The sequence below is a fragment of the Solenopsis invicta genome, chromosome 8 (genome assembly GCF_016802725.1).
Source record: "Solenopsis invicta isolate M01_SB chromosome 8, UNIL_Sinv_3.0, whole genome shotgun sequence".
Taxonomy (NCBI): Eukaryota; Metazoa; Arthropoda; class Insecta; order Hymenoptera; family Formicidae; genus Solenopsis; species Solenopsis invicta.
Genome location: NC_052671.1, coordinates 4,777,446 through 4,803,543, shown reverse-complemented (window position 1 = coordinate 4,803,543; position 26,098 = coordinate 4,777,446). Strand labels below are relative to the sequence as shown.

The window sequence follows — 26,098 nt, the reverse complement described above, 5'->3', positions numbered from 1 at the left end:
TATATATGATACTCGATGGCATATCCGCTGCGATACGATAAGGAAGAATGAGATCCAATCCGAGAAGGTCAGGGGATACGTCGCTGCTCTTCCCGGGAAGAAGTTGATACAGAAAGAGAGACATTATCTTCTTAACACTTGTCATGACTCATTTCACATGGCGCATGTGTATATACTTCTTAATGAACGGTTAGAGGATAATGATAACTGGATTTAATGTCATAAACGATACGAAAATTTATCGGTTTCTCTTCTCTAAAAAAGTAAACATTATTTATAAATGTAACAACGATATCTAATGAAAATGTAAAGTACATCTATAAAAAAAAAAGAAAATGATCAATGTTATTATCCCAGTCAGCACATAAACGATACGAAAATTTATCGGTTTCTCTTCTCTAAAAAAGTAAACATTATTTATAAATGTAACAACGATATCTAATGAAAATGTAAAGTACTGCATCTATAAAAAAAAAAAGAAAATGATCAATGTTATTATCCCAGTCAGCACATATTAGTTCATGGAATATCTTCCTGTCTAAGAAGATTGAACATTCATAGAAGCCTTTCTTAAAAAGATAAATGTTTTGAAAATATTTTTATGTTTTTAAAAATATACTCCGTTTTCGATATCCTAATATTCTTCAAACTTATTCCCACGTGTAGAATGTTTTGCACTCAAAGAAAAATTATGTTTAAATTGATGAAATCGTTTCTTTAATTTGATTTTTCTAAGTTAAAGTAAAAATATTTTTGCAAAAAATACAAATTTATTTGATTGCAAGAAATGACGTTATTAGTTTTTTTAAAAGTAAATAGATTATTTGTTCAAATTATTTGTTCAATCAAATAATTTTTTAATTTAAAGAAAGTAGTGACAGAAATGTAAGAAATAATTTAGTTGTTTTTTTGTTTTCAAAATATATCTTTTTTATTTTAAGAAAGATTTGCGTTGCACAATTAAATTTCTTTAATTCTAATCAAAGGAACAACCAAAAAATTTCTTCAAATCCAAGGAATTTTTTTTTAACCGTATATTAATGCACAAATTTTTTTGATTTAAACAAATTTCTTTTTTACACGAAAAAAACCTTTTTCTGGATGTACGCATGATTTCTAATAATCATTATTTTTCTAATATTCTATTATACAAGATTCTTGAATCTAAAAAGTAAAAAAATGAAGAATAATTTATAGAACGTACATAATATTATTTAATTATGAATATTCAAAATTAAATTTCAAAGAGAATCCATATTCCACAATATTAGACGTATATTAACCGTATATTAATGCACAAATTTCTTTGGTTTAAACAATTTCTTTTTTTACTCGAAGAAATCTTTTTCTAGGTGTACGCGTGATTTGCAATAGTCCTTATTTTTTTTATTAAAAACAAATACAAAATAGCTTGCCTTATTTTTATTTAAATCATTATTTTTCTAATATTTTATTATACAAGATTCTTGAGTCTAAAAAGTCAAAAAACGGAGAAAAATTTATAGAATATACATAATATTATTTGATTATGAATATTCCAATTTAATTTCAAAGAGAATCTATATTCCACAATGTATTTCAAAGAGAATCTATATTCCACAATGTATATTCATTTAAAAATATTTGCGTGGGAAAAATTATAAAATACACAAGATACATGAAATCTATATTGTCAGGAACGAGACTCGTATATTTTTAACGTTCATCCCACAAGAATATTCTTTGAGTTTTGAGATATATACGCACACACGTATTTAGATTTCTTATTTTTATATGTAATTCAAAGTGACAAGTTTTAATTTGCATCTTTTGAATCTCTGTTACATATTTTTCTCTTTTAAATCGCGTTTGTATAAACAAATGTATATATTTTTTTTCCATACGTTCTCGCGCATTACGAAAAATAAGCAAGAATTCTATAAAGGTAGGAAGCTCTTTCTTCCCCCATCGCCTTCCCCCATGTCGCTTCACATCTCAGAAACGTACGGAAATTTTCTGTTGCGTCGTCAAGGAGTAATATCGACTTGGCGACACGCAAGCGTACAGCCCTACTAAATTGGGTCGAACCCGCCGTCTGGTTTTAGCCAGTGGTCCACGTTGTCTAGGATCGATAACGCGCTGTAGATATGGATCCTGGAAGTAGGTCGTCACGAGGAGACGCCCGCTATTTATTATAAAACTTTCACAATCGGTGAAGCACGAGAGAAATCAAGGTCCAAAAAGTTAAATCTTTTCAGGAAACCAAAAAATTTCTGATCTTCAAACCACTCATTACGCAAATATGATGCTTTTTCTCCGGGTATATAAGAATACAATTGTAGGTTTTTTTTTTTATTAATATTGTGAGGGTTCGTTTGAATGAAAGAAAAAAAAGGAATTCACAATTTGAGAGATCGGATGCCCGAAGTCCATTCGTAGAGGATACAAAACGGTGGTATCGTTAACAAAGTCACCAAAATTTTAGCGATATAGAATCAACTACCGAACGAATGCGTATACGATGTCCGTAGAAGTGCCAAGCTAACAATGTTCGTAAAAGCGATCGGCAAGTAGTAAACGTTCGGCTTAGTCAGACGCGGCGAGATTCCGTCTCTTCGTCCGCGGCTCCATATCGCTTATTCTTCGTGCGCGCGCGTCCGTCGTTTCATGTTACATCAACAAAGTATATGCTTGTTCGTGACCCGATATTCCTCCTCCGACCTACCCGGATTGTGTTCCATACCGAATTCCGTTAAGGAATCGTTACGGCATAGCCGGAGCCGCGGCTTGCGAGACGCTCTCCGACCGGGCGGCGAGTTATCAAAGTGTAAACGTTCGATTTAGAGAGAGATTAAGGTACGCCGAACGAAATTACATTGCAACGATAAACGCCGCCACAGGATGTATTCCGGTTTAACACGATTATCTACTGATTTATCGCGGAGAAAGAACGAGTTTTTTTTCCTTATGGAATATAGCACAATGCATTGTTCGAAGAGCTGCACTCGGAAAATTGTCAGAAAAATATCGGTTCTACTGTTTGAAAAAAGTAATTACTCAATTTACTTTTATTTACTTTTATTTACTTATTTACTTATTTAATTATTTATTTATTTTTTTAATTAATTATCTTTAACAAGGAATATTTTTTTGACAAAATGTCTTTTAAAATATTCATCACACAAATGTTAGCAAAATTGAAAACGTTATTACATCTTTCGAAGAATATTGCAAAATTTTATAAAAGAAAAATCAGAAAAAAATTGAATTTTTATCTTAACTGAATACTCTTATTTAAAATATTAAATTACTGTGAGAATATATTTTGAACATATTTTGAATAAATTTGATACTTTTGAAGAACTTTTGTGATAGAATTGCCATACTCTCTTATCAAATATTTTGAAACAAGTAATATTTACTTGATTCTTGTACTTTCAGTATATATTTTTCTGTGTATGGTATTCATACACGAAAAAAACAATTTATAATATTTAAAATATTTTGTACCCAAACAATGTCAACTTTAGAATTCGCCGGAGGATTGTAATTAAAATTAAAGTGTTATGATATTAAAAATTATTTAATATAAATTAAATATAAACGCACGGCGTATATATATTTATTTATATTCAAAATTTATCTTATTTAAAGTGACGTTAGTCACTTAAGTGTCGTTAGTCATTAATATCAAACATGAATTTGCTCTGTAAGTGAATGATGAACAAAATCAAAGTACATATGTAATACACATGTCATTACATAGGGCTACTGTCCGCTCGCAGGGAATGCGAAATGATCCGAAACTGAACTTAATGATACCGAAGAAACTTTCGCGCGTAATTGAGATGAATCTCGGCTGGACGTCTTGATTGAATACAGTAGAATTCAATTAGTCTGGGTATTAATTGAGTGCATCAAATCTGAGAGATAATTACGTCCTTAATGTATTTTATAAATTTTCTTATATGGAACAAAAATCTTCAATTTACGAAATTCGAGTACTTTATTAGGTATGGCGAAATTAATATAAATCTGAAAATAATATAAATCTGATATATTAAGCAACGTTGCGGTGATGCCTAAACATACAAAGTGAGTAATAACAGGTCTTGTCAATTATGGTTCCTCAATTATGATTAATTGTGACTGTGTGAATCGTAATATTTTTCCACTTATATTAATAAGCACGTTTAAATCACTGTGGATGACAACAATCCCTTTGAGAACATTACAAAATCGTGAAGAAATAACAAATATCCACGATAACGACAAATAGTTACTCGACGTCTAACTCACCCCAATGTTGCTGATGAACGAAGATTTTTTAATCCCACGGCAAACATCGATTACTGCTACCAAGCGTCGCAGTCCATGTTAAATATATTGAGATCTTCGGTTATCCACAAGTGAGCCACTTTTAATAAATCTCCCGATGAAAACATAATGTATCCTCGACCGTCGGAAGTCGACGCGACACTGATTAAAGATTGCATTCACACCACGCAAACCGGCCAAATAGTCAGCCTATTATAGAAATACCTTTTTCTTTCTCATCAGTGTATGCGAGTCCTTCGTAACGTGTTCTTTATTTAGCTTTAGCAAAAACCCTGATAAATTAACCGGGAAAGAAATGAATTCTTTGCCCGAGACCAGGGACAGCCTTTCACCTCATACGTTCACCTTATACGCTGTGGCTCTAATTCGCAGATGAATAACCGGTGTGGACAATGATAACAGGTGATTACAGAAATGTAACGTATATCCTGATGAGAAAGATAGGTGAAAAGAAAAGATAAGACGATGTGAAGCGGGTAAAATGATGGATTATCAATTTTCTCGTGCTGATAACAAACTATTCGTTGACCTGTGTGTGCCTAACTCATTGTAAGTAAAGATATTTAATAGAGAAAGAAAATTTCTGGAAGCAGGAGGACAAAATTGGCACATAGTTGTGCAAACTTAAATATAAAAAAAATAGAAATCTACTTATAAATATTATAGATATGTAAATAAATATCATAATATTAAATAAATGTTATAATATTTAAACTGACTAGCAATAATAGATAATCGGAAATAAAATTGATCAATTTTTGTATTACAAACAATAAATATTCGAGAAAAATTAATAAATTTTAAATCTATTAAATTTCTTCCCTTTTTTCTCTTATAAAAAAATAATATGTAGATTGAGGAAAAATTTTATATTATAAATATCTATTTTAATAAGTATTTAATTTAAAAAGTTTATCTTATTTTTAATAAAAAATATACTTAAACGCGATAATTTTTTAGAAATAAAAAAGTAAAAAAAAACCGCCCAACGTGGGGCTCGAACCCACGACCCTGAGATTAAGAGTCTCATGCTCTACCGACTGAGCTAGCCGGGCTTGACGACCAGTTTCTTTTAAATCGCTTCTTAAATGGAACATAAAAATCTAGTTAAGACATTGTTATAAATATTAATATATTATTTAATAAAGCAGCAATTAAAAAATCTAGTAATGAGTATAATAATAACAATATGTATTTAACATTCTATAAACGTCAGTTTTATTTGGAATTATTTATCATGTATTATTAACATAAAATGATTGAAATATATTTCCAAGTTTAAATAGTTAAAAAATTAAAAGTTAAATAACAAAGTTAAAAGTTAATGATTTTTACTGAATTTAATTAATTAAAAATGTATTGAATTTTAGATATTTTTAAATAAATAAACTTTAACTTATTAACTTTTTCTTAAGTTAACAATTTATCTAAATAAAAGAAAAATTCTCTCTAAAATAATTAAATATATTTTCATACAAAAAAACATTTCTTATTGTTATTTTATATAAATATACAGTTTACAAAAAAAAATAATTTATCTAATGTTCTATTATTTTATAAATCAGAGTAATCTAATTTAAAAAAATTACGACATTCTAATTTAATACAAATTATGCTTTTCAAAATTAATCTTTAATTTAACTTAATTTAATCGCATTTAATTTTAATTCAATTTTTAACTGCACTAGTTTTTTTTTATTTATGAAACTTTTAATGTAACTAAATTTATTGTTTTACTTTTTAACTTAATTTAGTTTTAAAAAAATATTAAAGTGTTAAAAATATTTAAAATATTAATTTTCCAACTATGTAAAGCAGCACATTACTTCGGAATAGTATTCAGAACAGAATAATATTCAGGTAGTATTCAACATACAATAAAAAAAAAAACTTATTTGTAATTTTATTCAATTTATTCAACGCATCTAATGCATCCAATTCCTATCTAAAAAATGGAGCAAGTCGAAATCTTAATTTGCAAACATTTTTTATGTTGCATGACAAAAAACAGAGAGAAGATACAAGAAATATATAAAATTTTGCCGCGCACAAAGCTTACACGAATATAAAGTCGAAATTGACTTTATCAACGAAGGAAAGTTTCTTGATGAATTACCGATAGATGGCTCGCGTGAAAGGATGAAAGATTGGCGCCACAAATATAAGTAATGAAAATCGGGGCGATCGGGCGCCTTTCGGTTGTGTGCACTTCTCTTTATTATTGCGAATATCCTTTCGTCTTCTTTTCGACAAGACCGCGTTCGTATCCTAGCATCATTAATATTGCAGTCAGTTATTCGGATGTTCGTTTGTTCGTGAAGGTCAATTTGCATTGGGCTGACGTGATCAAACCAGATCAAACGTGATCTCGATAACCTTCCTCCCACGTTCAGAATCGTTTTTTTCTTCAGAACATCCATTGCCCGAGATATTATCCGAAGGATCGCAAGAATGCCACGTTTCACGGAAGATTCAGACAGTAAGCCGAAGACTGGTTTGTATTGTTTAATTTTTTTCAATCTACATCATCTCTACATGATGAGTACGAGATGCAAAGAAGGACCCTCATCGGTCACTATTGGTCAACATCGTGAGTTGTGCGTTTGCGATTTTTCATTGCAATAATTATTTACGCCGTAGTGCGAACGCATCTCAACTTCTTCACTCTTTTTTTCCTTCTTTCCGTCTTTGCATCTCTCCTGCCGAGCCGAGAACCGACACATGAATTATTCCAACCTATGACTAATGGCGAGAACACAAACTTGCAAAAGAATCAACCAAGTAGAGGATTATTTCTATCCTGAAAAAGGGTTTTAATCGATTGTCTTATGCAAGAATGTGCTCCTGTGTAGAGATGAAATTACCATTGGATTCAATATGACAATTACGTTAAAATTATAAATGGTAATTTAATGGAAATTTTGGTAAAATTCATTGTTTTGATAGTCTTACATGCAAATAGGCTGTAATCACTTTCTGTATTATAAAACAACACTCTTCTATATTTTTATATATCAATTGTATATATAATTGATAAATGAATTTTTTATAAACTCTCTGATGATGATGAGTCATATAATGAACAAGAATTAGAGAGCAATGTGAAATAAAATATAATTCTTAATATTTACTAACATTTTTAAATTTAGCTTTTTGTTTTACTACTTAAAAATTATTCTATATTTTTGTTAGATATTTTTACAGTGCAGTTATAGAACTTTTATTTCATTTTCTATATACAATTATAAAATTAAATGTTTTTGTCTCTAATATTAAAATTTTTCGATTACTATACTACATATTTTTCGCTAAAACATTCAGATAATAAATAAAGGTACTGTAAGCCTGTAAAGATGATGGCATAAAAAATATAAATTAAAAAATTAAGCACCTTTACACCTGTTGTTTTGAAAAGCTTAATAAAAAAATTTATTTGAAGTTTTATTAGTTACTATGTAAAACTAGTTTCCTAATTATTATAGACCACATGTAGCATATAAAAATACTGTATTAAAATATTTTGTGGAAAATATAAACTAAATAAAATATTTTACTCGTGTCAAAGACTAAATGCTTCTTTTAAGCTTCATATCAAATTTTTTTTTTATTTCTGAAATTCTAAATTATCATTTGATAAATTATCATTTGATAGCTTTTTAAAATTATCAGGTAATTTATTGTAATTTATCAAGTAAATTATGGGGTCATTTTCATTTTTATTCCTATCCTTGGGATGCAGTCAATTTAATGCTACAAATGCATCAAAGCATTTGATTGATCAATCAGAATAAAGAATTTTACTAACTGACCAATCAAAGAATGCATCAAAACATTTATACTGTCAACTTGACCCTTATACACTTATTTATTAATACATATATTTATTGAATAAACCTGATGTACAGAAACCTTTCCAAATCTTTTGATATTTATGTGTTGTATTTTGATACATTATAATCTGTTGAAAAAAATTTCAGTTTTTTATAATCACGTTTCACAATGCTTGATTTAGGCAGGCTGGAAGTTTATCAATAGAATTTCAATAATTTATCAATCAAGTTCATCAATAGAATTTCAACGTAAAGTTTATGAAAGCTGTAACCATTAATTTATGCTGAAATTGATAAAGTTTAATATTAAGATTTCAATGCTTTTATTCATCAATTTTTATGAACAAATGCATTGAAATTCTATTGGTAAACTTTATTGGTTCCAGCCTGCATAAATCAGGCTTTAGATTAAGCGTTGTGAAGCGCGATTATGCAAAAAGTGAAATTTTTTTTTTAACAGGTCATATATATGTGTAGACATATAAAATACATATACATATAAGTAAAAAATAATGAAATAGAAAATTGCAAATGTTATCTGTGTTCATCTTAATTATCTATTTAAATAGAAAATTAGGTATTTAATGAAGAAATGAAAATCTGTTTTTCTAATTATTTATGTAAATATATAAAATGCTATTAAAATTAAAAATATTAATTTATTATCTTTGTTTCATTTCACGTGATCTTGAATATTCTTACTTTTTAGTCTCTTATTTCAATTAGCTTTTTTGTTATTTTTTGTGTTATAGTTACTGATCATATGCAGACTCGAATGTGTACTAGATATGGTGCAGTGAACTCTCATCCGTTACGCCGTAGCAGCAGAATAAGCATAAAGCAGAATAAATATTCACCAGATTCTGAAAGTCACAGTAGTAGCAGCTGTAGTCAAACAACCCAGAATTCTACAACAAAGATAGCAATTATGGATTCCATTGTCTCAGACTCATTGAAGATACATACTAGAAAACATTCCATTTCTTCAAAGATTAGGGAAGTAGACGTCGATATCTCGGAAACATCTAAAAAACAAACTACAAAGCAGGGCTCAAATGATGGAGATTTTGTCAGCACATCTATCAGTAACATTCAAGTAGCTAGGTATAATTAATGAATCAATACAATAATAATATATAATACAATATATAGTGTATGTCACATTATCATTGTTCTATATTATCGTTAGTAAGCGTTTTACGCGTGCTGGTTTCGAGACAAAGTCAAGCTTGCCAGCAGTCAAAACCGCACTTAAAAGAAAAGCTGACTCTATCGATCCAGAAGTTTTGCCAGATTCAAATAAGAGCCAAACTGATTCACCAATCAAAAAACGCCCGAACGTGATTATGGTATCAAATTCTTTGATTAAAGAGCGAATTAAATTGGAAGATCATAAATCTTATGTGCAATTGAATACAGAAGTCAATAATAAAGTCACACAATGGTTAGGTAATTTTTTAAAACTATTATCGAGAACTCTACTGATATTTTACATAAGTATGATTTGTAATTAATATAGCTTAATATTCAATATGAAGTAAATTAAAAAAAAATGAACTATTTTACTCTATTCATATTTTTATATTATATATATTTTTTTAGAAAAAATAGAGACTTCAACTATTTCATTAAAATCAGATGAAATACTTCAATTGTCAGAGAAAGAAGACAATAATGACAACGATTCTGATGAAGACAATGTTTCTGATGCTGACAATGTTTCTGATGATGGCAATGTTTCTGATGATAACAGTTTTGATAGCAGCAATTCATCATATTTGACAAATAACGAGATGAAAAAGATCTTTTATGAAATGGAAAGTGAAACAGATTCGGATGATGATGATTTTATGTTTAATCGTCTCTTTATGTTAAATCTCTTAATGTTTAACCTCTGTATTCTAACATATTTAATTATCATTAAAAGGCGCTTACATATCCGTACGGTACTTTAACAATCTAGCAGTCATTTTCTTCTAAATTTATTTAAAGCTTTCAAATGGAGAAGATAGTAAAAAAAAGATATGTAATGTTTACAAAAGAAAATGATGTACAAAAAAAAAGTGGTAAATGGAAATAAATAAGTGTATATTGACGTAGAATTAATAAACACATGGAAACTGAAAATGAAGAAAACTTACAGGAAAAGAATACAATGGATGAAGGAGACGAAAACAATTTGTCAAAAAAAGCCATTTTTTCGTACACCAGTACCTCTAATAAATTGGTCAAAATTCATAAAAATAAGAATAAATCCATCAAATATATTTTGCCACAAATATTATTGAGAGCAGTGATACCAAAGTAGAAAAGGGGACAATTATAAGGATTTTGAAGATACAAATAAGAAAAAAAAAAGTGTAAATTATAGTATGACAGAGTGCAGTTTGATAATTATTTTTTCTATTTAATGGATTTTTTTCGATATTAGAGATTATTTTTACGAATATCGCGAATATGTTATTTAAGTTTAACTTATATAGTTTATAAAAAACCATGGAGAAAAGCAATGTGAGAATTCATTTTATTTTCTCAGAATATGCATTAAGATTTGTAATGCCAAAGGTTTTTATCTTGCGAAAACATGTTATGATGAAGCCTAAAGACGTTTCTATGATTAATATGAATTATATCTGTAAACAAAAATGCATTTGATTAGTATATTTTAATACAGATGTGTGAGTAATAAGCTGTATTCAGCAGAAAAAGTAGCTTTACAACTGTTGCAGGATTTTTTAATAATTGACTAGTTTTTGTCTTTAGTTTTTGCAGAATCTGTTTAAACAAATTATATAAATTAAGAATGACCAATTGATAAAGATTCTTACAATAGTTGTAGAATTGCTTTTTCTGCTGAATGCAGCTATTGATTGTAGCGCTTACTTTGAAATTATTCAGAAATAACAAAATAAGAGATTTCATTATTAATGCTCTAGAGAGATAATTTTGTCATTCATTTCATTTGCAAGTGTACTTCAAATTATTTCCGTCAAGATCTTGGGAAAGCTTGTGTGAAAAAAAAGGAAAATTATTAATAAATGTCAAGCTTATTTTTACAGAAAATCAAGAGTTTGAATTTACTACCGTCTATATTATGCCTCAAGTTTTTAACTATGATTAGCAATTTGCTTATTGCTTAAATTTTTTTATATATTACAGCTCTAAAACATTTTATGCACCACTTTTAAATGTTTGTGCTGTCTGGAAAATTACGTGAAGCTGGAAGAAACAGTAAAAAAGGAAATTACATTAATAAATTTAAAGAGGCAGTGATATATATATATATATACAATTTAAGTTTTTTTCAGAAAATAAGTTAATATGTTTCTATATATATATATATATACAATTTAAGTTTTTTTCAGAAAATAAGTTAATATGTTTCTTACGCTAAATTAAAGTTAATGGCTTGTAAAATTATTTAGTGATGTTAAAAGGTACATTAAGATTAAATTAAGTTGAATTAAACGTTAATTTTGAAAAGCATATTTAATTAAGATGCAATTTTTTTTAAATTACTCTAACAAAACAATCACAATATACATTATTGAATAAGTTTATATATCTTTTTGAATTATGTTTATACAAAGTAACAAAGATATATTTTTCCTTTTGTATAAAATATTTTTTAAGGCTTATGTCCACACACACACACACACACGTGCACGATGCTAGAGGTCGATCCAAGATCTCGAATAGAGAGAAAATGGATCAATCGCATTAGTCAGTTGGCGGAATTGTACAATGCGATTGGCCAATTCTTTTTTTGTCCGAGATCTCGGACTGATTCCTAGCATCATGGACAGAAAGCTTAAATAACTTTTGTGAAATAAAAAAATGCGTCCCTAATATAAAAACGATAATTTAAAAAAAATATTATATTTATGCTAATGTATATTGTTTAGAATAATTTCTATCATCGTGAACACAAAGCTTTGTAAATTTTTAATTTACAAAAAAGAAAACCCAAGAGAAAAAGTTTATACGTTTTAAAAATAACCAGTTAAAATTACCCAAGTTAAAAGTTTGTAATTTTTTAACTACTTAGTACTCAATCACGATATTTTTACTGTTAGCACATTTTAGAACACACCTATTGTTTTAATCTCACACCTCCCGCTCGTCTACTTTTATTACGTCTATGGTCGGCGCTGTCCGTTACCATTCGTACGACTGTTGGTTCGTGAAGTTCAAATTTGTACCGGAACGAGGTAACACGTGGTTTCGATAACCTTTTTCCAACGTCTAGAAACGTTCCTCTTCTACACAGCGTTTATTCCAATATATGATTCGAAGAAGATGCCGCGCTCCGTGACCTCCGTGAAGGATTCGGACGATGACCTGGAACCGAAGGGAGGTTCGTATTACCTAGTTTTTCTTTTCGACCTGTATGCGCACGAGATTAAAAAAACACCGGCCGATTGCTACCGGTCATCTCGGCATCGAGAGTTATGTTATTTATTTGCGATTGTTGTCATTAATTACGCTGTAGTGCGACTGTATCGCGACCTTTCCTTTGTTTTTTTTTTTCCTATTTGGTCTTCGCGTCTCTCGGGGATTGCTGTTACTCTTGCTAGAATATTCTCATCGATTCAAGAACATTTCCGACAACGTTATTCTTCCGGTTTTTCTTTCTTAACGGTAACATGTGACTTGTATGAATATATGTTTATTGGTTTGAATATATTTCTATATAGAAGAAGCTCTTTTCCAATAATTGTAAAATTCACGCGTTGCATTTTGAGACGTAATAATCTTGAAAAAATTCTTGGTTTTTGTATGGTTGTATGTTTGTTTGCATCATTTGATTACTATTGTTGACTTAAACAATGAGATGACAAACTGCAAATATATTACTTTAATTGCCTATTTAAATATATAGATATAAATACATGCATATATAAAATCAGAATCTAATGTTTTATATTCTAATTATTTATGTGTGTAACTATGTAAAATGAATTGACTACTAAATTCAAGACTATACATTACTATCTTTGTTGTTTATGATCTTAGATACTCTGACCTTGTAATCTTCTAGTTTGATTAGCTTAGTTTTTTTTTGTTATTTCTGTGTTGTAGTTATTGGTCGTATGCAGACTCGAATGCTTACTGTGAACTCTCCATTACGTCGCAGCAGCAGAATAAGCATAAAGCAGAGTAAATATTCACCAGGTTCTGAAAGTGATAGTAGTATCAGCAGTAATCAAACAATCCGGAGTACTAGAGCACAAACAGCAAGTGGCGATTCAACTGTCCCAGACACAATGAAAAAGCTGCGAAAAAATTCTGCTTCTTCAGAGGTCAGTGAGATAGATGTTGAAGGCCTGGAAACACCTGTAAAACGACGTATAAGACAGAACTCAAGTTCCAACACACCTACCAAAGTTATCACTCGAGCATCTAGGTATGATTAATACAATTGAAGGATTTCATACAAAAACCAAATAAGTTCAAAAGTTAAATTTGCAGGAAATAAAAAACTTTTCAATTTTAAACCATTTATTGTATAAAAACAATAATTTTTCTTTAAACATATAATAGATATAAGAATGAAATTTAAAATTTTCAGGACCTATCAAAAAAAATTTTTTTAGTCCAAATTAAAAAATTATCTTCTAGACTTATTTGTTCTTTTGCAGAAATTATATTTACTACTTATATTTACATTTTTTTTCCATTGGATTCTTACCAAAACAAAATTGTTCATGATGTGATTGTATTGATAGTGAATGATTGGTTGTTATAGCTCAAATTAAAAAAAAAAAATTGGTTTTGGTTGAGAAAACCCTTCACATATATTTAATAGTTTATACTTTTGTAACCATTGTCTTATGTCATTTAGTAAGCGCTTTACGCGTGCTGGTTCCGAGATAAACTTGGAATCTGCTAGAATCACACGTAGCACAAGAGCTAACTCTGTGGGTCCAGAATCTTTGCCCAATCAAAATAAAAAATTTGATACACCAACTAAGACAACACGCAGACGAGCGTCCATGTTGCCATTAAGCTTTCAAAACAAAGAGCAAATTGAATTAAAGGATCGTGTACCTTATGTAAAATTGGATGCTACAATAGCTGAAACTGATGAAATCACAAGTTCAGGTAACTTTTTAAATTTGTTTTTAAATCTAAAGAGTCGAGAGACTTTATTATTACACTTAACTTTTTTTCTTTTTTTTTTTAGGAAACTCTGAGTCTTCACCAGATAAAGCATCACGTTTTGCACAAAGTAAAAAAATTAATCAAAACTGTCAAAGTATAGATAAGGACGAAAGTGAAAAAAATTCTAACTTTGGTAAGTAAAAGAAGCAATAGTAAAATTAACAAAAGAATAAACTAAAATAAATTTTCTTAAAAAAATGAACTCTATCTCTATTTTTATATTAATTTTATGATTTTTTAAAGAAAAAGTAGAGACTTCACCTGATTCAAAATCAGAAGCACATCAATTGTCAGAGGAAAAAGGCAAAGCACAAGCTGAAGACATGGATAAAGTAACAGTGAAGGATACGGAGACTACTGACGGTAAAAAAAATTAAAAATTTTCCCCAATTTCCAGACCTATGAAACTCTTGTATTTCCAATATTATGTATGTACTTAATGACCTTGAGTCACTACGCGGCGCTGATAATTCAGTCTTGTTTATATTCTATAGCTTTAGATGCGTGAAATATTGTGAAACACCCACAGCACATTGTATACATATGTATTAACAGAACTGAATGTTACCAGTGCTATGGCAACATTACATGGATACTAGAAACTAAGTTTCATAGGGCTGTTCTCAACATTTATATATGTTTGACTTTTTAAAAATATATCTAGTAAATTGCTTGTCAAATTCAAAGATTTACTATCTTTTATTAGAATTTTAAATTAATACTATTTTAAATGACATGAGATAATTGTAATTTATTCGTTATTTATTTGTTGTAGCTGAGGAACAATGGAGGTTTGTAAAAACTTCATCATTCAGTGATATAGATATTATTATCGACTCTTCTAGTCCTCCAAGTCAAAATTTTGTAAAAGACAAGAAAACAGAAGCTGAAAGTCTGTCTGATCTAGAATCATCGTTAGTTGAAATGTGTCAATCGAAAGAATTGGAAAGTATGCCTGAAAACTTATTGGACACTTCTGGTGAGGAACAAAGGAGTAACAAGGAAAATCAAATACTGAACATTATTAATGATGCAGAAAAGGGGATGCCTCAAGTGATACTATCTTCTGTCAAATCTCTCGCTTTGCCGTTTACGGCAAATAAATCATTGAATGAAAAGGAAATTAAATCTATGAAAAAAGAACTAAACTCGAGCAATAGACGTCGTTCAAGAGAATCAACAGAAATTGCGATCAAACACAGTGATCTGTCACAAGAATCTGCCGATGGCTCTCCGGAAAAGATGGATATTTCTGTAGAATCTTTAAATTTAACTGCTATAAATAAATCAAACTTGTCACAACATCACAATACCGAACTTGTTGACATGGTTACTAACACAGATAAAACATCTGTTGAAAATATAAGTACGTTTAATTCCAATGAGGAAACAACAGAGATTTGCGAAAAGATTAGTGAATCAGATAAAATCGATAAAATTGAATGTACTATTGCAAATAATAAGGATTGTAACAGAATGAAGTCAAATGAAGAAGATGAAACATCGCGTTCCTCTCCATGTCTAATCCAATCTAAACAGATAAGAGATGATAGAGATAATCTCACTTCTTCTTTAGATGATGACGAAATGAAATTAATGTTAGATGAACGAAGTCCATCTCGAGATAAAAGTGAAGTTTCAGTACACGCTAACAATAAGTCTAATCAATTGATAGATTTACATATTATGACACCAAATACAAGTTCTGACGACGAAGCTATTATCATGGAAGAACAATTGGTTCAAGATAAAGTAATTGACAATTCTGTTTCTATAGAACAAAAACAGGAACAGACAACTTCATCTAAACATGTAACAGAATTGGTATCAAAATCTTCTAATGCTGTCTTGGAAACAAATAATTCCACATGTGGCATCTCGAATGATGCAACAATTCAAGATAACCAATCTTTCGGTGAAATAGACACATCTAAAATATCTACCATGGATATATCAACTGAGAAAACGGATACAGAAGATTCTTTACTGAAAAAGATTGTAAAACAGAACTTAAAACGGAAGAGTACAGACAATTTGGAGGGAGAAAAAGAGAGTTCGCAAATGGAAACGAATCAAAAAGATCGAGAAGATATGGAAATCGATGATGATGCTTCTGATGTCAATATCGGCATTAATTTATTTCAAGATATTCCCGTTGACAAATGGAAGGAGAAAAATAATGCTGAACCTAACGCAGTACAAGTCACCTCTCAATCGGCGGGAGAAGTGGAAAATGGAAGTGAATCTTCCGATGATCTTCTTTTGGCGAATAAACAAGCATGGTTGAAGGCTGAAACTATAAAAGCTGCAAAAGTGTCAGAATCTTTCGAATATGATTCTGATGACACTATTGACATGTTATGGAAAAGTCAGTCAGATGCATCGCGAACGAATCATAGTATGGAAAAATCGGATAGTGTAAAAGAATGTTTAATGGATGATATTGAAAATAAAGAGAACAGAAAGCAAGTTAAAAGACAACAATCAAGAACTATAAAGAGACTTACAACCGAAATAGATCAGGATTCTCCTCCTCGTGCAGAAGATGAAAGTGATGAAGTCAACGCTGATAAATCTTTAAATAAATCTAAAACAGCTTTAAATCAAACTAATGATCGACCCATTTCTAGATTAGATACATCAGGATCAGCAAAAACGAAAGAACAATCTTTTAAAGCAGATAAAGATTTAGAGGAAGAAATTGAAGGTGATACAAGTGAATTAAATAGAAGGTCGCTAAGTAAAAAAAATACATCTTTACGAAAATCGATAAAAGAACGAACATCATTAAATAAATCTTTAAAAGATACATCTGTACACAATGTTTCTGTAAACAAAGCTCGAGTGGATGATTCAGAGGAGGAACTTGATAACACAAATACATGTACTGGAAAAAAATTAGATAAGAAACGTTCCTTGAATAAATCCTCTAATAAGGAAACAGATGATAATGCAACCAAGTCTAAAAAGAACAACATTTCAACTAAAGATAGTAATAAAAAAAATGAAAATACACCTTTAAACCGTTCTGTAGAAAAGTCAAAGTCTGTAATTGAGAAGCTGACAGATTTGACTGATGATGAAAGCAGTAATAGTGATATAAATTTAGTACCTATTGAATTTAAAGCTAGAACTTATTCTACAGTAGCAAATAAAGGATCAGATAGTGATCACGAATCTACTAAAAATTACTACCAAAGTGAAATAATACAAAGCGATGACGATTTTGATGACAGCAGCAGCGATTCTGATATCAACAGAGAGTATAATTTGGATGGAGTAGAACAAAAGTTTTCTGATGATGATGTAATTGCTGATGAATGCAGAACTTCAGAAGTAGAGTTTTCAGATTCTGATGACAACGGTTCAGATCTTGCAGATTTCATAGTTGATGATGATGAAGTAGAAGATGAGGAAGAAAACAATGAAGAAGAAGATGATAATGAACAAAACGATAACAACGAAGAAGATGATAGCAACAAAGAAGATGATGATAACGAAGAAGATGACAGCAATGAAGATGATAATGATGAAGATATTCAAAACCTGCAAGATGCACAAAAAAAGAAGGTGACAGTCAATCATCACATTTTTGATAATTCTAAACAAGCGCGTGAATATGAACTGGAAAATATGGAAATTGCAAATGAAGAAGATAATGAAAATGTACAGAAGGATGAAGATACAACGGACGAAGAAGAAGACGAAAACCAATTTACCAAAATGGAGGCCAATTCTTCATGTGTCAGTGCCTCTGATAAACTATCTAACATTCATAAAAGTAAGAACAAATCCAGCATGCGTGCTTCACCTCGTACAACCAAGACGGAAACAAAACATGACGTCTTCAACAAAATGAAGAATTCGTCAAATTCAAACTTGTCGACTGAGAAGAAAAAGAAGAAATCTCTTACGAAGGAAAATGAAACTATCTTGTCAGAAACAACTAATTTAATTTCTTCATCAACTAAGAAAAGAAGGAAGACCGATCCACAATATTTCTCGAAAAGTAGAGATGAACAAAATTTGACAGGACAATTAAATGAATTAGAGTCTGAATTTGAGTCTGGAGGAAACTTGTCAAAATCACTCATGTCAATGAAATTTAGTACTCCAAAACTTAACGCTTATAAAAAAGTGGGACTTGATGAAAAGTTGGAAAGAACTTTAGGAAGTAAAAACAACTCGCTTACAAGTGAAGTAACGCAGATTACTATGAAAGAAAAATCAAAGGAGGACCCAATATTAAATAAAAACAACAGTTTGAAGTTGTTCAGCGATGCACATAAAGACATGGTCATAACGATGTCACAAGACAACTTTTCACTTGACTTATTAGGATCGGAACAGACAAATTATTTTAAGCAATTATGTAAATCAACACCTCCCAAGACAGAATCGCGCAAATCAATGAACATCCAAATTGAGACACCAACAATAAAACATCTTAGAAAAGAGAAGTTAAACGAAAGTGCACCAATGTTAACAGAAGCTGGTTCATTACAGAAAAAATTACTTATAAAAAACAAGGATGCTCGACAAACGAAAATGCAAGAAAAAAATAATGAGGAAGTAGCTGAGGTAATAACACTATCTAATGACGATGTCGTACAAAAACGTAGTAAAAAGAAACAGAAAAAACGTAAAGAACAAGAATCATCAAAAGAAAATATAATCGATAAAGTTTTGCCTGATGGCATAACAAAATTAGATGTTGCTGAAAAGAAGAAACCTGTTAAGTTTGCTCAATTAACTAGCGTAGAGGAAGATACTTGTGAAGATGTATGTCAGATTAATGAGAAAAAGAAGAAAAGGAAAAAGCTACATACAACACAGGAAAATTACTCTATTACAGTTTTGTCTGAGGACGTAATAGAAACAAATGTTCCTAAAAAGAAGAAACTTGCCAAGCTTACTCAATCAACTAGTGTAGAGACTGATACTCGTGAAGATGTATGTCAGATTAATGAGAAAAAGAAGAAAAAGAAAAGGCAAGATACATCAAAGGAACATGTCATCGTTAAAGCTTCGCCTGAAAACGTAATAGAAGTAAATATTCCTAAAAAGAAGAAACTTGTCAAGCTTACTCAATTAACTAGTGTAGAGGATGATATTCGTGAAGATGTATGTCAGATTAATAAGAAGAAGAAAAAGAAAAAGCAAGATACATCAAAGGAGCATATTATTGTTAAAGCTTTGTCTGAAGATGTAATGGAAGCAAATATTCCTAAAAAGAAGAAACTTGTCAAACTTAATCAATTAACTAGTGTAGAGGATGATATTCATGATGATGTGTGTCAGATTAGTGAGAAAAAGAAGAAAAAGAAAAAGCAAAATACATCAAAGGAACATGTCATCGTTAAAGCTTCGCCTGAAAACGTAATAGAAATTAATGTTCCTAAAAAGAAAAAACGTGTCAAGTTTACTCAGTTAACTAGTGTAGAGGATAATACTCGTAAAGATGTATGTCAGATGAATGAGAAAAGGAAGAAGAAGAAAAAGCAAGACACATCAGAGAAAAATATCACTGATGAAGCTTTATCTGAAGAACTAAATATTTCTAAAAAGAAGAAAGATGTCCAATTTATTCAATCACTTAACGCAAAAGATGATAGGACTCGAGAAGCTACTTATCAGATCAACGAGAAACAGAAGAAAAAGAAAAAACAGGAAACATCGAAGGAAAATATTACTGAAGAAAACGTATTTGAAGACGCAGTAAAATTAAAGATTCCTAAAAAACAGAAACTTGCTAAGCATAGTCAATTAGCTATTGTACAGGATAATATTCGCGAAGATGCTTATCAATTCAATGAGAAACAAAAGAAAAAGAAGAAACAAGTATCAAAGGAAGATATTGTCGAAAAAACTTTATCTGAAGACTCAGGAAAATTACAGATTTCTAAAAAGAAAAAAAATGCTAACACTAATAAATTAACTATTGTACAAAATAATGCTAGCGAATATGCATGTCAGATCAATAAGGTAGAGAAGAAAAACAAGGAAAAACAAATTCATGTAATTGAACAGGATATAAATGAAGCTGATCTATTTAAATATATTTGCCAGAACGCAACAGAGTTTTTACTGCACAAGAAGAAAAATAAATTTGTAAATAAACAAGAAAAATTAGTAAAAAAGAAAGCTAAACAACAGAAAGCGATAGAGAGTATCGAAACTAAGCGGACCGAAAAGAAGCATACTTTACCAATACAAATTCCAGTTTCGAAATTAAAATCGGGAAAAATTTCATTGTCTGATAAATTACAAGAAACTTCACTGGATATGAGCGAATCGAAAAATGTAGCCCATAACACTAAAGAATTAAAGTCGAAGAAACGCCGTCGACCCGATATCGAAAACGAGAGTCATACGAATATTCTTGCCAAAAAATCGAAAAAAGAAGTCAAAGAAGAGAGCAAGATTTTATCATCATCAAGTGGCTTGAAGCGACTTTCGGACGAGGTAATTAAGAATCTTGTGGATGTGCCAACGAGAGCGAAGAAAAGACAAAAAATTTTGCGAGACGAGGAAAAGATAGTACCGTCGAAGAAAATAGGTAAATCGAAGACAGCGACTGCCACCCGTGATGACTCATTAACGTCACAAACCTCTGATTGCACCACACAATTCCGTGCAGTAAACGTGCAGGACACTAAAAAACCGTCGAAACCGGCTGATGCGGTGGCTTCGTTCAGACAACGTATGTTTGACAGAAATGCTCGAGAACCAATATCGGCTTATTTGATATATCACGACAAAATTAAAAGTACTAAATAATAATTTTTTTCAATAATAAATTTAATTATATTTTATTTTAGCTTTAGAATGTACTTTAACGTTTTCAAAAAGATGAAATTCGTAAAAAATTAAGTTATTGTGATTATATGTAGGAATTTTATCAATTTGGCATATTTCTCAAAGAAAACACTTAAACAGGGTTACCAAAAGAGTAATTGTATCTCAGTTGTATCTATATTACTACATGACGTTTAATATTTTTCTATGATAAATTGTTTCATTTGTTGTACGAGTAAGAAATAAGTACACTTTAGAAATAAGCATGTTCCACAATACAAATAAATGAAAATTATAAAATATATTTCTATTAATAAAAGTTATTTGTACAAGCGTGTATTTATCTAAATTAATATACATAGCCAGATAGGTTTTTTTGATACTACTGGTGTTTGGTGTTAACAAAATTAATTTGTTTATTTCATATAAATCTCAGAGGTTCAACGATTTCAGCATTTTTTTTCAAGCTCGTATGATGCTGTCCTCCGTCTTGATATTCAAAAAACAAGAACCGTTTGCTGTATTTATCCCACTAAATATCACACATGCGAGGCTGTTTATCGCGCTACATTGCCAAACTTGACGAGTCCATTGATTTACAGTACGAAACGTTTCCTCCAACTGTTCATCTTGCAATTGTTCTTTTGTAAGTTTCACATGGCATAATACAAAAGCGTGGTCCATCGCTATCTCCGAAGTTCGTTCTACGGCGTGTTTAGTGCTATCTGCTATCACAAGACGTACCTGCAATTATCGAAAATCGGTATTAGACATTCGTCCTGTCTTTTTTTATTTACTTTTTTAGTTTCTTGACAGATATATGTGTATGTGTCCTTTTTCACCAATGTAAATTAACTTTGATCTTGGCTTAACTTATTCTTTTTCTAATTCTTAGAGTTGGAAAAAGTTAGAATTAAACTGAAATCAAAGTTAATTTATATTGGTGGAAACGGACAATAAAAGTTTATTCAAAAACATTTAACATGGTTCATAGGTGCGTACTAACTTGATCATTCTTCGCGAAACTTTCGTCGTCCATGATATTAAGAGACGAGTTTATTAAATATTTGGAATATTCGGATATAACTTCATCGTTGCCCACAATGGCGGCGGTGGTGCCTTTATTTTTCGTTATATGACTGAATAGCGACGTGGCATATTTCTTTATCTCTGTCTTTTGCAATTCTCGCTTCGCTTTGTTATCCGTTTCCATTTTCAAAATCTTCATGCTACGATCACCGAGCAACACGGCGTCCCCGTAATCCACACTATTCGCTAATTTTAACTTTACCAATTTCATAGAAGCCTTTGAGTCCTCTGTCGAGCAATGTCCGGCTTTATTGTCTTGAATGCTCTCTCCGAGGAACTCGCGCACCAAAATCTGCAATTTTGTTTTCCTATACCTGCATTAGATAACAGATAATTGAAGTGCACTTATTCTCATTGACATTGCTATTTACATTGATATTAGCATTAGTAAATGAGATATGATTGTGATGTGTAGCACAATAAAATAGAAAAAAGGGCTTAGGAACGGTCAGAATAAGATCTAACAGCGAATTCGATTGATGCACTAGTGCACATTAAATATAGTTTATAAATTGAATCAGAATACTAATATTACAATATTAAATCGATAATCTATTTAATGATATTAATGCTAATAAGCATCTTTGTAAATACTGCAAAAAGTTAGGAATTAGAAAAAGCATTAAGATTCTGCTTTGATCATTCCTTGGCTCTTCTCTATTTAATTAACATTAATATTTTATAGTACCTGTCCCCGGTAAGATTGAATATTACAGAAGTATCGATGATATATGGATGCATCATTTTTAACGTGTGCAAATCAGAATTCAAACTTTGCCCTACGAGAATTGCATCTGGAGGAAGTAATGTCCTCAATGTCTGCTGAACGTCATGCAATCTAATCTTGACGTCATTTAGCATGTCTTCAGTAATACCGCTGAATCGAGTCAGATAGTTCGTTATCGGATTCTCCGGTTTTACCAAACTATCATAAATAACCTGTAATTAAATTAATTGAAATGATATTCATGCTACCTTCTAATGTATAATATGTATAATATGTCTATATGTGTGTAATTGATACTTACGTTCATACTCTCATCCACGACACTTATTCTGGTGAGTTCTAGATAGCCGCTTGTCGTCAGGCACATTTCGCAATCTAAACCAAACATTGGCGATGTCGATGTAGCTTCTTTATAAACATCTTTCGTTAATATGTACGAACCATACCTAAAATGACATTAATCATATTAGGATTTTATTGCAACAATATATTGATGTCTATGTGTAACAGCACAAAGTCTCACTTTTTTGCTAATGTTCCTTTCAGGGGTACAGGATAATTTTCTTCCACCATCTGCCATAACGACAGAAGCAATTTTGTTCTACAGAATTTATCAGTTTGTGGTAAATTTTCAACGGAATTGTTTGTCATGGAAAAGTTTACATTGCTATTTGTCAAATGCATTGGAAAGACGCTTCTTAGTAATTTTATGACATTTCCATTTGCTTGTAAAGCAGTTTCTAGAGAACCATATCCTAGAAGTAAACAATTGTTTTCCATTATTATACTATACAAATTTTTGAATATTAGAAATCAATATATTCAATTTTATCGTTATAAATTTTATGAATATATATCCTAATATGGATCATTCAACTAGAATTTTCAAAAATAGACTTAAAAAATTTTAATGGAAAATACATCAAATATATTTTATCTGTATATAACATACGTTTAATTAGTTTATCGCTTTGAGTTCCTGTTAAGGGAACGGCTGCGAGTTCTTCTGTTATAGACGCTCCATAAACAGTAGGCGTTATCACTTCTAAACGGTGCTTAAAATTTTGTACTATGTGAGGAAACATATCTTCATAAGCCATGAAATGATACGAGGACAAACCTTCAAGCACGAAGACCACGGTATGGCTTATCTTTGGAGAAAATTGATTATATTAAATATCACTGTCTTTAAATTTAAAGTATCGTTAGTGTAAAGTACTACTTAACAAAGTGCGCTACATTATCCAACATTACTTTGTTATACTTCTCGAGTTGACACCACCTTGCTGGTAAGTAGGGAGAATGATGTCCTAGCAACGAGTATAACAAAAGATGCTGTACATCGCTAAGGAATATTGGTATCCTCTTTGTCATGTTTCCGACATCCAAAGTAGCGTTCTCACCGACAGCTTTGAGAGTGAGTCTCGGAATTGCCTTAAGCCTCTTCTTGCGTTCTCTAAGTTCCGCTTTCAAGTTTGCATATTCTTTGATATCGCTTAATCTATACATATATAAATTATATTACTGAATATATAATTGAAGGGTTTCCTGCAAAAAGCAAACAAGTGCATTTTTTTTTTTTTTTTTTAATCTATGTCATAGCGTCGAATCGTTTTCTATCAGTAATATCACATTTTTTATAAATAATTGTGTTCATAAACTCAAACAGAAGATAAAAAATATAAATAGATGGTCAAAATAAAATTTCTGCAAAAACCAAAAAAGTTCAATTTTTTAAAGGGTTCTTACAAAATATTAAAGTCTTACACACTTTATTACTCTGACTATATTACAAGTTCGAAGAAAAATGAGTTTTTTTGTTTCTTAAAATTTAATTTTGAAACTTGAAACTTTTTGCACATGTCTAGTTTTTGTAAAAAAATCATTCAATTATCAATTAAATAAATTATATTATTGATTTATTGGCTATATGATATATAAACTATTTAAAAATCAACAAAGCTACCTGGGTTTTTTATTGTTATTCTCTGGTTCTGGTTCAGGAAAGTTTTGCTCTTTCTTACATGCTTTTATACATGTATCATTTGAGTTTTGCTCACAAGATCGTTTACGAATAGATTTGTCTTCTGCCATATTACTATCATTTGATTTGCTAACCTCATCAGTGGTGACTACTGTCTAAAAATGATTCCATAAAGCTAATCAGAAAGAACATTATGTTTTAAATTATTCTTAGATCTAAATATATACATACCTGCTTTAAAGCTTGTAATTTTTCTTTCTTATCTTTATCATTGAGTCTTGCAATTTCTAAAAATGCTGCCATCTTTGCTTTCTTCTTTTCTAATCGTTGTAATTGTTTTGTTGTACGCTCCTTCATAATTTACTTCATATATGAGTTGCAGATAATTTAAAATCTGTAATAAAACAACACATATACATATCAAATCATACAAATCATATCAACATAGTTCATACAAAAACTTGGCATACATAATTTTCAAGCCCTATGTTTGATTAAAGCTTCGAGTAATTTTTTTTCTTTAAATGTAGAGCATAATACAATATATTGTTCCACATACACATATATATGTATATGAAAACATTAAAAATTATAAAGTATAGCTGTGCTGCGAGAGTGTAACTTTTATTATTTTTTCCTCAGTTATTTAATAACTATTATTAAATATATTATTTGCTATACAGATGATCATATTTTTATTCATGCTATATAAATTTATAATCTATATACTTTATATAAAAATTAATATAATTTACGAATAAAAATAAATTGTAGACATTTAAAATATTAATTGAACAACAAATTATACGCTATAAAAATATTTCGACGTATTACACATATAACATGTGTTATCATGTCTTATATTCGCAAAATCACCTTAATAGACATTACCTCGTTACCAACCAAAAAAATTCAGCATTATTCTTATTCATCAATATGTTCATAACAATTGTACAGCATAAATACATTACACGGATAAATATGTGAATAGCACAAAACGTGTGTAAATTTTTAGGTTAAGAAATGCACGTAGTCGTAAAGAGAGAGAGAAAATCAAAGAGTCTGCTCTCTGCTCTTCACAACTACTTATGTCGCACTTTTCGGCTGAACTGGCTGCACTAGTTCACAGTTTACTTGTTTCCCCTTTACATTGGAAGAAGAAAGATAAACTCTGTTCTAGTGCAGCTA

The 26,098-nt window shown here is 30.3% G+C and overlaps 3 protein-coding genes and 1 non-coding gene across 7 annotated transcripts; 2 read left to right on the top strand and 2 right to left on the bottom strand.

Annotated features, from left to right (window-relative positions):
• Window positions 1-5,299: 5,299 nt before the first annotated feature.
• On the bottom strand, window positions 5,300-5,372 carry Trnak-cuu. Its single transcript has one exon. It is a non-coding gene; the product is annotated as a tRNA-Lys (tRNA).
• Window positions 5,373-6,102: 730 nt separating this feature from the next.
• On the top strand, window positions 6,103-11,210 carry LOC105196112 (rho GTPase-activating protein gacZ). Of its 2 annotated transcripts, none has more exons than XM_039452741.1 (4): window positions 6,103-6,796; window positions 8,900-9,251; window positions 9,337-9,596; window positions 9,750-11,210. In XM_039452741.1, exons 1-4 carry the CDS (start codon window positions 6,769-6,771, stop codon window positions 10,100-10,102), a joined length of 993 nt encoding a protein of 330 aa, XP_039308675.1. In that variant the 5' UTR covers window positions 6,103-6,768; the 3' UTR covers window positions 10,103-11,210. The 2 variants fall into 2 exon arrangements, with proteins under 2 accessions (XP_039308675.1, XP_039308674.1); XM_039452740.1 differs by having other exon boundaries at window positions 6,120-6,811.
• A 1,066-nt stretch (window positions 11,211-12,276) lies between these two features.
• Window positions 12,277-21,443, top strand: LOC105196048 (putative leucine-rich repeat-containing protein DDB_G0290503). Of its 2 annotated transcripts, none has more exons than XM_011161769.3 (6): window positions 12,277-12,504; window positions 13,230-13,554; window positions 13,993-14,252; window positions 14,335-14,445; window positions 14,556-14,675; window positions 15,088-21,443. In XM_011161769.3, exons 1-6 carry the CDS (start codon window positions 12,447-12,449, stop codon window positions 21,090-21,092), a joined length of 6,879 nt encoding a protein of 2,292 aa, XP_011160071.2. In that variant the 5' UTR covers window positions 12,277-12,446; the 3' UTR covers window positions 21,093-21,443. The 2 variants fall into 2 exon arrangements, with proteins under 2 accessions (XP_011160071.2, XP_011160077.2); XM_011161775.3 differs by lacking the exon at window positions 12,277-12,504 and adding an exon at window positions 12,766-12,788.
• LOC105196061 (RNA exonuclease 5) lies at window positions 21,393-25,970 on the bottom strand. 2 transcript variants are annotated; one of them, XM_011161788.3, is made up of 10 exons: window positions 25,802-25,970; window positions 25,142-25,304; window positions 24,893-25,065; window positions 24,181-24,427; window positions 23,879-24,077; window positions 23,450-23,681; window positions 23,228-23,372; window positions 22,888-23,138; window positions 22,117-22,513; window positions 21,393-21,854 (listed from the first exon to the last, which is right to left on the bottom strand). In XM_011161788.3, exons 2-10 carry the CDS (start codon window positions 25,265-25,267, stop codon window positions 21,573-21,575), a joined length of 2,052 nt encoding a protein of 683 aa, XP_011160090.1. In that variant the 5' UTR covers window positions 25,268-25,304; window positions 25,802-25,970; the 3' UTR covers window positions 21,393-21,572. The 2 variants fall into 2 exon arrangements, with proteins under 2 accessions (XP_011160090.1, XP_011160098.1); XM_011161796.3 differs by lacking the exon at window positions 25,802-25,970 and having other exon boundaries at window positions 24,893-25,061; window positions 25,142-25,283.
• Between the last annotated feature and the right edge of the window lie 128 nt (window positions 25,971-26,098).

Excerpts from the sequence above, each read along its gene's own strand:
- LOC105196112 (XM_039452740.1), top strand. The coding sequence starts at position 6,769 with ATGCCACGTTTCACGGAAGATTCAGACAGTAAGCCGAAGACTG. Across the intron at positions 6,812-8,899 it reads AGACAGTAAGCCGAAGACTG|TTACTGATCATATGCAGACT; the intron begins GTTTGTATTGTT and ends TTTGTGTTATAG. Across the intron at positions 9,597-9,749 it reads TAAAGTCACACAATGGTTAG|AAAAAATAGAGACTTCAACT; the intron begins GTAATTTTTTAA and ends ATATTTTTTTAG.
- LOC105196048 (XM_011161769.3), top strand. The coding sequence starts at position 12,447 with ATGCCGCGCTCCGTGACCTCCGTGAAGGATTCGGACGATGACCTGGAA. Across the intron at positions 13,555-13,992 it reads GTTATCACTCGAGCATCTAG|TAAGCGCTTTACGCGTGCTG; the intron begins GTATGATTAATA and ends TATGTCATTTAG. Across the intron at positions 14,446-14,555 it reads TGAAAAAAATTCTAACTTTG|AAAAAGTAGAGACTTCACCT; the intron begins GTAAGTAAAAGA and ends GATTTTTTAAAG.
- LOC105196061 (XM_011161788.3), bottom strand. The coding sequence starts at position 25,267 with ATGAAGGAGCGTACAACAAAACAATTACAACGATTAGAAAAGAAGAAA. Across the intron at positions 23,139-23,227 it reads TCGTGGATGAGAGTATGAAC|GTTATTTATGATAGTTTGGT; the intron begins GTAAGTATCAAT and ends ATTTAATTACAG. Across the intron at positions 21,855-22,116 it reads GTTTCGCGAAGAATGATCAA|GTACGTCTTGTGATAGCAGA; the intron begins GTTAGTACGCAC and ends CGATAATTGCAG.